General features: G+C 37.2%; 1 protein-coding gene across 2 annotated transcripts in view; it reads right to left on the reverse strand.

The window, feature by feature from the left end:
* The window catches only part of rps6kal (ribosomal protein S6 kinase a, like), a 32745-nt gene extending 22090 nt beyond the window's left edge, over window positions 1-10655 (reverse strand). Inside the window, exon 1 of one of the 2 annotated variants that reach the window (XM_048179650.1) lies at window positions 10386-10655. In XM_048179650.1, coding sequence (XP_048035607.1) covers window positions 10386-10451 — 66 coding nt within the window. In that variant the 5' untranslated portion in view covers window positions 10452-10655. The remainder of the gene's footprint in view (window positions 1-10385) is intronic. The other variant, XM_048179651.1, reaches the window with a different exon arrangement.
* Between the last annotated feature and the right edge of the window lie 287 nt (window positions 10656-10942).

Raw genomic sequence — 10942 nt, forward strand, 5'->3', positions numbered from 1 at the left:
AAATCACAAAACAAAATGCATGCTCTTGATATACATTCACTGATGAACACCTTTGGTTTTAATGAGAAAAAAAACAAACAAACAAACAACTATACAAGGGCAGATTAGAACCCAGAACCTCTCTGACACACTTAACAAAAATTCACCCACTAGACCATTAAGGAACACAAGTCTTCTGTGCAAGTCATATATTTATTCACTACAGTAAATGTAAGCATGAATCTCATCATGTTAAAATATGACTTCTGTGTCGATAAATTAAACTGAAATGTACTACTGAAATTAATTTCTCGACACTGTAATGTTTTTTTTTCTGCAATTGTTATTGTACATAATGTTTATCCTATAATTTGTACATATCCACTTTTTAAAACAAAGTTACACAGCACTGTTGAAACTTATTAAAAGTGGTTATAGTAATGTTTAGGGCTGAATGATTAATTGCATAATTAATTTCCAACACCGCCACTGTATAAAACTAACAGTCTTTGCATTAATGTCGCAGCAGTAAAAATACTACTAATGGGGTTGTAATACTGTGCATATTGCAGACTTTAGGATGATGATTACAGGAAAATATGAGTGAATGAGATGAAATATCACTGAATTATGAATCAGAGGATCAGGCATGCAATCAATGTGGATACTATCCACCCTAACCACCATAAAAAGTATAGAACATTACTAATGTCACATACTATTTAGGATGGATAGTATGCACATTGAGACGGCAGGTACTGTCTTTATAGCACATGGAGTGCGATAATGCACAGCCGCGCCAAACAGACACAGAGAATATAGCCAATTTAACCGTCATCTCTTCAAATTAGTTCTTAAATGTAGCTCTTAATGAGAGCTCAGTAGTCTCACCAATAAATCACCAAGACCGTTCAAACATTTTCATGACATTTAATTCGTAAAAGCACTTTGATTCCCGAACTGGTTCTTAGGCTCGGCTATCTATCACTGTTAGTGGAAAAAAAAATTTACCCGGCGTGGGCCATTCCAGAAGCCAAAAACCCGGAAGTGTGAAAATGGCTAATTCTGATTGCTTTCAATTCCTCACACACATACACCACTCAAACATTCCGTAAAATAAACTTTCATAAAGTTCAGAAAGGTTGAAGTGAATTACGATGACATTCGCAGGCTTCATTGCACAGGATGTGCGCTGTGAGAAACATGCTCTTTGCTTGATGTTACGCTTGCAGTGTACAATCTTGCACACCACAACACTGGTATTTTCCTTTCAAATGCTCTACAAAGGCATCATTTTATGTCATTTGGTATGCTGTGCTCTTATATTAAAAATAGAAAACTTATTGACAGAAAGCTGATTCCAATTTTGTGCTTTGATATTCAACAGTATTCTTGACATTTATTCAACAGTGCTTTGATCTGCCTGCATTGACACTATTCTTGAAGAGCTGCTGTGCAGCAAAAATTATGTACCAGTTATCAATGTAAAGCTGCTTTGATACAATCTGCACTGTAAAAAGCGCTATATAAATAAAGGTGACTTGACTTGACTTTGTGAAGAGTGCTGAGTGCCCGTGCATGCGACTGTGTGAAACTCTGTGTATAAATGTACTTGCATCTGAAAATGCATTTATGACGCAAAATTAATGTAAACAGTCAGGCATGTCTTAATAACAAACAGACAGGACAAACCATATCTTATATTTCAAAAGAGATCTGTGCATTGGTGTGAATGCAGCTTATTAGATGTCCCTCTGTCTAAGGTGACATCAGTATTAAACAAGCTGAGAAAGAGAAAAATCACTCACAGCTCTTGAAAAGAAAACGTTCAGATAGCCTACTCCTAAATACTGAAAGCACTCTGTTTATTGCTTGTAATGTTTTTGTTCCTCTTTATTATTTAGCTTTAATGTTTTGAAGCTATATTTGATTATATACTTGAAATTCTTAACATGCAATAATAAAACATTTTTTTGTGTAATTATTTTTAAAAGTACTAATATGCAATTAAATAAAGAAGAGATGTTAAGTTTTATTTATATGATTGCTTAATAAGAAAAAAAAGAAAATCAAGAATATTTTTGGAATTAGATTGTGATTCCCACCCCTAATATACAATGATTTATTGCTTGTCTTTGTTGAATAATACAGAAGATAAAGAGTTAAAAAAATATTGCATATTAAATCGCAATATTGGTTTAAAAAAGAAAGAAATAAAAAGCGCAATTAGATTATTTTCCAAAATCGTTCAGCCCTAATGATGTTCTTGAGATGTTCTGAGTAATGAGACAATTGTATTTTAAACAGTTCAAAGTTTAGAGCTCCAACCCATATTCAGTGTGCAAATTAAACAAAGAAAAGAGTCTGTGCATTGACTTTGCTTGTACCTGAACTTTCGAACCTTTGGTCAAAAATACTAGAAAAGGCAGTATCGTTTATGACATCAGGGCTTGTGCAGCCCTAGTACTGTCATTGATGAAAAAATCTGTAACAAAGTAACCTGTTTTGCATTGTGTATATCTGCGTGGGGGTGCAACTGGTAAACCGAGTGAGCTTGTGTGGTAGCAACCCAGGTTCGAATCTAGTTTGTGGTGTTTCCTACATTCAATATAGGACTATCTGTTCCGGATGTTTTCCGGATAAGTGTGTTACTGGTTTACTGGGGGGTGTCTGTAAAATGTCAGTAAATGGCAAATTCTTAAGCTGTGCCATTATTTATAAAGATTACTTTATTGTATTTTAAGCACACAATAATGATGCCATTAGCACACTTCAAGTTACGTGGAATGACATTGCAATGTGTTTTAAAATCACTAAAAGTAAAGGGTAGTATGATCTCAGTTTGTTATCAGTATAATATTAATGTATATTCAATATGGATGTGAGGGGGGTCAGACAGTGGGGGCAAACAAAAATTAGTTGTCCACTGTTAATGTTAGTTCATGTAAGTTCCTAATGATGCTACATAACTTTATTTTAATAGCCTTTAAAAATTGGCATTTGTAGAAATTTACATAAGCCAAACTTTTAAAAGGCTTTAAAAGTATTGTTAGTTCATGTTAATTGTGTAGGACAGTGTTAATGGCTATACAACCTTATTAAAGGGTTCCAGGTACATTAAACACAGTGTTTCCCAAAGGATTTTTGTGTAACTGTGGTGGGCAGACCTTGGTTTCTCTATGGGGTTCCCGGGGGCATGTTGCACATTTTAAAGTTAAATTCATCAATCTGGAGCACTTTGAGAGTTCAACGTTTAGAACTCCAACCCATATTCAGTGTGCAAATTAAACAGTGAAAAGAGTCTGTGCATCGACTTTGTCTGTACCTGAACTTTTGAACCTTTTGTCAAAAATATTAGAAAAGGCAGTATCGTCTACGACATATCAGGGCTCCAGACTGTGACTGTGCATTTTGCGACCATTTTTCCTGCCGCTGCAAACAAAATTTATTAGCAGTTGCCCTGGTGCGACCACCACAACGTTGCCCGACATCAAAACAAACGTAATGAAAGCGGAATGAAACTGCAATACTCATTTGTGCTTCACGGACCGTTTATCAGTTTGGACCAATGTCAGTGCAGCACGAGCTACGAGCTACTCACTAGCCGATTTAGATCACACGATTTTATTCACGTTGAAAAAATAAATTATGTATACTACTAGTGTAGATAATTAAATTTTCAGCAAATAAAAAAGGAAAAACACAAACAGGAAACTTGTAGTTTTGTAATTTTATAAATACAATTTAATAACATATAGGTCTAGTTTTATATATGAATGGGGTGATTGTCAACTGACTGCATGCCGTCGGAGATCCCAGTGTTGACAGCTTCGTAAAATAGCCTACTGGAAGTAGGCTGCACCCATTATATACTGAAAAAAGTCTACAATAGGCTACACAAATAATATTTTTAATTACTTCTGTTTCTGATTCTTAGCATAAAATTATAATTTAATGAATAAATAATTCAATAATATATAGCCTATATACAATTTATTATGTAATGTAATTTTATTTCAAATGAAGACAAAGTGAATTGAATTCAAGGAGCTCTAAAAGAATTTTAACTGAAGGCACGCCGCACGCACTCCTGTGATGACGGCTCTACTGCTGTAGCCCAGGGGTGTCCAATCCTGATCCTGGAGGGCCACTGTCCTACAGAGTTTAGCTCCAACCCCAACCCCACACCTAAACCAGCTAATCAAGGTTTTTAGGCATACAGGAAACCAGAGATCATATTATTATAGGGAGATAAGAGGGTCTGTATCTCTTACCATTGAAGAAAGCGTAACGGCTAACTTAATCACGTGCGGCACCTCTCAGCCTATTGTAATGGCAGTGACATCAATCGCAACATTCCCTAGTCTGACTTCTATTGAAAAAATAAATTTTTATCAAGCTAAAATCTACATATAGTTCCCAAAAAAAATACTGTTTAATGTAAAACATGCTGAAGATTAGCAAACAGGCTGTTGATTAATTAAATGATTTGCTATTTCCCCACAAAAGCTGTTTAATCAGCATAGTGAAGCCTCTCATCCATTGACATCCATTCAAAAAACAGCCTCTGGTCTCCTTCCCTGTGTACCGCCGGGGGCAGAGTGTTAGCATTAGCCGTTACGCTTTGTTGGCTAAAGGTTGCAGGTTTGCCTTCCAGTCGCTTTGCAGGAAACTTCCAGGTAGGTGTATTGTGGTAAGTTGGAGCTAAACTCTGCAGGACAGTGGCCCTCCAGGACTGAGTTTTGACACCCCTGCTGTAGCCTATAGTGGTTTTCAAACTTTTTTAAGAGCCACCCTTTTTTCTTTTTAAATTGACGTGACTCATACAACCATTTCCATGCAATCAAGTCAAGCCAAGCATAAAAATACTAATATATAGAACCGTTTGCAGACAGTAACAGATTAATATTGTTTGCTGCATGATTAAACATTATAATGACAATATTAAAAATTAACATGTATTGGGCCAATGGTGGTCGATATATCATGCATCCCTATTTATTTCAATAGCACTTTATAAAATATAGATTGTTTCAAAGCAGCTTAATGGTAATAAACAGGAAAATAACAGAATCAATGTTGCAAACTTCAAATTCTGCTGTAAAGCAGTTCCATAAAGACAATATAGTGTCATTATTCAGATCATTTCAGTTCAGAGTTGATTTAGTTCAGTTCAATAACTTTGTAAATTTCAACAATTAAGAAACAAGTTCAAGCTCCTCTACAGAAGACAATAGTGGCATTATTCACTATCATTTCAATGTTTATTCAATTCAGTTAATTAAAGCTGCCATCAAACGTTTTTTTTACAAGATGTAATATAAGTCTAAGGTGTCCCCTGAATGTGTCTGTGAAGTTTCAGCTCAAAATACCCCATAGATTTTTTTTTAATAATTTTTTTAACTGCCTATTTTGGGGCATAATTAGAAATGCGCCAATTCAGGGCTGCTGCCCCTTTAATTGCTCGCGCTCTCAGCCCCCCCAGAGCTCTCGACTCTATCATTGCATAAACAAAGTTTACACAGCTAATATAACCCTCAAAATGGATCTTTACAAAGTGTTCGTCATGCAGCATGTCTAATCGCGTAAGTATGGTATTTATTTGGACGTTTACATTTGATTCTGAATGAGTTTGATAGTGCTCCATGGCTAACGGCTAATGCTACACTGTTGGAGAGATTTATAAAGAATGAAGTTGTGTTTATGCATTATACAGACTGCAAGTGTTTAAAAATGAAAATAGCGACGGCTCTTGTCTCCGTGAATACAGTAATAAACGATGGTAACTTTAACCACATTTAACAGTACATTAGCAACATGCTAACGAAACATTTAGAAAGACAATTTACAAATATCACTAAAAATATCATGATATCATGGATCATGTTAGTTATTATCGCTCCATCTGCCATTTTTCGCTATTGTCCTTGCTTGCTTACCTAGTCTGATGATTCAGCTGTGCACATCCAGACGTTAATACTGGCTGCCCTTGTGTAATGCCTTTCATAATGTTGGGAACATGGGCTGGCATATGCAAATATTGGGGGCGTACACCCCGACTGTTACATAACAGTCGGTGTTATGTTGAGATTCGCCTGTTCTTCGGAGGTCTTTTAAACAAAAGATATTTATATAAGGAGGAGGAAACAATGGAGTTTGAGACTCACTGTATGTCATTTCCATGTACTGAACTCTTGTTATTCAACTATGCTGAGGTAAATTCAATTTTCAATTTGATGGCACCTTTAACAGACAGGGCTCAACATTAACACTTGATTTTTTTGAAGGGGCAAGTGAGAGAATTTTACTTGCCTGACCAGACAAGTAGCCCGAACTTAAAACATCAATACCAAAAAAATGAACTTGGGGGGAAAAAAAAAAAAAAAAAAAAAAAAAAACAACTAGAGAATAGTGGATAATAATAGGTAGGGGTGGGGTGGGGGTGGGGGGGTCGATTTACATATGAATCGGGATTTTGTCTTCTGCCGTTTTAAATCGATTCACAAATTTTGAAAATCGATTTTCTAAAAATGACGAAATGTTGTCGGGTCAAAGGAGGTGAAAGTCACCCGGGAGAGCAGTTCAGCAGCTGGACAGATTAGAAGAGCGCACGGGCTTGCAACCGCGCAGTTGTCATGCCGACCGTCACAGCCCTAACTGTATCAAAAAGGAACCCAACCATTTCTTCAGATAGTGTACAAAATTATAGCTGTGACGCAGCTCTCAGTGTACGTGCTTCGGATGAGCGCACACACAAATCTCCTCACAGAGCGCGAGTTCTCTTTTGCGTCTTACGGTTGAATGTTTAAATTGGCAAGGTTTAAATTAGTTTAGTTTAAACACAGATAGCAACGTGAGATATTCAGGTCTCACCTGCGCTCGCACGCTATCAACACCCAGGTGATGACGGCGTAAATGACGGCTCATAGAGCATATGGCTCTTGAACATTTGTTTATAGTGATTATGGTAGTTTGCTCCGCATCTGATTTTCTATAACCAAACCAGTTCCAAATTGTGGAGGTAGCTTCTTGCTTAACAACAAGCTGCTAAATGATATCGCCTATCCCTACTCTTGAGGAGAAATCAAAACAAATGAGCACAGCACACACAAATAAACTCAGTTAACATATTGCAGTAAAGATTCAAAATGTGGTTTTTAAATTTATAACATGACACAGTTAAGCAACGTCACACGACCAAGAGTGCCGCCTTCCTGAATACCATCACGACTGAAAATGTGACATTGATTTCATACAAAATCAAGTAGTTAATATTAAGTCACTGACATTTTAGACAGAACACTGTATGTTTTTGTTTTATTTCAGCAGCGAGAATAGTTCCAAACAAAGATCACAGCAGAACACAGCAACACCCAATCGTGTTTTTGATTCAGTGTTTTGAACGAATCAGTTGAGTCCAAGTAAGATTCAATAACCCATTCATAAATAACTGACTTTCTGACTTTCTCAATCAGCTCCCTAGCTTCCTAGGTCATGAATCAGTATATCGTGCAAATGAATGTGGCCGACTCCTTGATCAGTGCCCTGACTACTGAACTAAGGAGCTGACTGAGACCATACAGCATTTTTGAAACCTAAAGCCGGCCGTTGCCATCTTGGCAGCGCATCACTCCCAGACAACAGAAAATGGGCAAAGAGGCGGGACGTGGGTGGAGCTGAGGTCACGTGACAGCAGCGACAATCCACCGGTCAGTCAAGTGGCTGCGCCCTTAATTATGCAGAACGGTAAGGCTTAATATAATTTAAGCAGACGAGTTATTTAAAAAAAAAAAAAAAAAAAAAAATCACACCCCTCATCACAGTTGTCATGAAGGGCACAATTAGCTATATAGACCAAAACCACAATTTGTACCAGACTGTAAACATGTTTTTTTATGCTGTAAAGTTGGGCATTTTAACATGGGGCTCAGTGAGATTGTGCTCTCGTTTGGAGCATGTCCCTAGCGGCCAGTCAATGAATTGCAGTTTAAGTCACTTCCGCATTGGCTTCAAGAGAAATGGGGGGAGGTTGCCGCTTGATTGAGACGCACGCTCAGTCTTGAATGAATCAGCCGTTGGAACGAATCTTTTGACTGAATGACTCAATGACTCACTTATTAAGACGGTCACTAGGCCAAAGCCCCTGGAAAGCAAGTCTGCAACCTTTAGCCAAAAAAGAGCAATGGCTAACGCTAACGCTCCGGCTGTGGCCGTTTTACTTTAGCGCTCCTCCTCTCCATCTCTTGCTCATAAGAGACTAACGGTTGCAGGGGAGTGGTTTACGCGTTTTCAAGACCATTCCAGACCGGAAGTAACTTTTCAGATTTTGATTAAAGATTACCACAACAAAAAATGTTTCTGTGTATAAACTTGCACAGATTAATTGTTCAACACAAGACTAGTAATATGCACTAACAAAGTAAATAGGCCAGAGGAATCATCGGACTGATTTAATTTTAAGTTATTTTGTTTATTTTGGCATTATATAACCACCCATTGTTGTCTACAGTATAATGCTATCCAGTCATTGTACTCAAACACAGAGAATATAATTTGTTTACAATAATCAAACCGGTTATTTATGAATAATTGTCTATGGGCTGGACATATTCCTTTATTTAAACAACTTCAATTTGATGCTAGCAATCATAAAGTCCATGAAAAAAATTTGAACATTGTTTAATATAATAAACTTCCCCCAAATCTTTAATTTAATCCAACCAAAATAGACTTTAGTCATAGTTAATATTTTAAGCTATGTCTGATTAAAGCCCTTTAAGATATGTTGTTTGTATTCTATTTTTGCAGTTCTGTGATAAAATAAGACACAAGTATTGAACATACACATACAGTATGGCTTGCGTGCTCCCCTTTAAATAACGAAATATGCGTTGGAATATTATGATGCCTTTTTTCTTTGTTTCACAATACTCAATTAATGATTGTAAACAGAGGTTGGTGTCTTTACAATAAGTATCTGTGCTGAATTTTACAAAAATAAATCACAATAATCCCGTTCTTTTTTTACGCTACTACTTTAAGCTTCCGCTTTTCTAGCGGAGGTGTGATAAAGGCCTCTTGCCACCACCTACTGGTGATTTAGTTTCATGTTTAAAAGTATAATTTTCGCCGATTTAGTTTCATGTTTAAAAGTTTAATTTTCGCCCAACATTTCTTATTTGTATTTTCAAAAAAATATTTAAAACAATCTCATAACATTATGCAGCTGTAATTTTTTCAGTATAAATGGTTTAATTTGATTGGTAACAGCCCTATAGTGTCTTATTCTAATCGAATTTATTGATCAAATTTAAGAATTTAAAATGAAAGATGAATCATACATTTAATAAGATTAGGGGAAAAACACCCTTTATAAAAAGGTTTTTAAAAAAATGAATGGTAAGTATCACAAATGCAGATTTTAATATGTCGAAGCTGCAATATTCGGAAAGAATATTGATTCAGAATAAATAATATTTACACTAAAAAACAACAAGCAACTTTTCTACTCGGACAAGTGAATGACCGATTTGCTTCTCCGAAAAACAAGCACATGACAAGGCTTAATGTCGTGCCCTGACAGAGATGTTACAAAAAAAATTTCAATTATGAAACTGAATAAGCTATAAACAAAACATATTACCTCCAGCAATGTCTTAACAGTTTAGCGAGACAAGGACTACATTTGATTTGAGTAACGATTACGTTTAACTGTTAACTTTAGTCTATACCCAAGTGCACACTGATTTGCGTTTCGGAAACACATAATATGGGTACAATAACACAAAAAAGAAACCTTTTATGAGAATTTATATTTACGTATAGAGAATATCTTCAACAGACAGCTGAAGAAAAATAAACAGGCATATGGACACAGAGAGACCGACAGATTAGTTAGTTTATAACGAATAACAGATAAAACCAGAAAGATGGACGGATGCATAAACAGCAGATGAAATTATATCGCACATCTTTTGTTTGATAGGAGATTTATGTTGACAGCTCACTCCGTGTGTAACTAACAGATGAAGCAGATGAGCCTCTGTGGTGTTATAGTGTATGCGCGTGCATGCGCTTTAGTCATGACTCATAAGGTGAATCCGATCAACAAAATCGTCATTATCGTCAACTCATTACGTTCACACGCTCGTGTTTTACACACTTTAGAAACACGATGTCATTGATGGGAGCGTGATTTCATATAATGTTTTGCAGGGATCATGAGTGGCATTATTATCTCATGCTAAATGCTCGAGCTAATGCTGTCGTCACGCAAGTCTCCACACTGCGCGCGCGCACCCGCACGACAGGGACACGCTCGCTCACATCACCAAAAACACACAAAGCTGTCATTAACATCACCGATTATCAATATTGGTCAATGAATGTTGTCATATGTGACATACCTCACTGCTGACGCTCTGCACCTCCATTTTGAGCGAGGACTCCTGCGCGGGGCCAAAAGATATCATATGGTTGAACTAGAGGCTTATTCCGTGAGGCATTTCTGCGTCATGAGTGACCATTAAATGCGCATGAAAATCAAGTGACGCGAGCGATTTGCAGGACCATACGAACCGCGCGGGCCGCTCCGCTCGCTTATTCCCACAAATATGGCCGTCTCTGTCCGCGCGAGCTCAAGACGGCAGCGCTGACGTCACTATGACGCAACCTAGCGGAGGATTTCCCCATCGAAGGGAGCTCAAACCCTTTTAAGCAACATCCCAACAGCCCAAACTATGCTAAACTTGGAGATGAACACAAAGGAAGGAGGACAGAGTTATATGACCAAGCACATAACACTTAAATAAAGGGCACGAAATACTGCACGGCGGCACTGAAATTGAGCCTTTAGTACCTTATAATACTTAAAATGTGGTTGTGCGATCAAGAGTAACGCCGATGATGATTTTTTTTTATCTTGACATCTACATTCAGGCGGCCCGCGGCTCTGGGATTGGCT

Source organism: Megalobrama amblycephala, unplaced genomic scaffold (assembly GCF_018812025.1).
Source record: "Megalobrama amblycephala isolate DHTTF-2021 unplaced genomic scaffold, ASM1881202v1 scaffold265, whole genome shotgun sequence".
NCBI lineage: Eukaryota > Metazoa > Chordata > Actinopteri > Cypriniformes > Xenocyprididae > Megalobrama > Megalobrama amblycephala.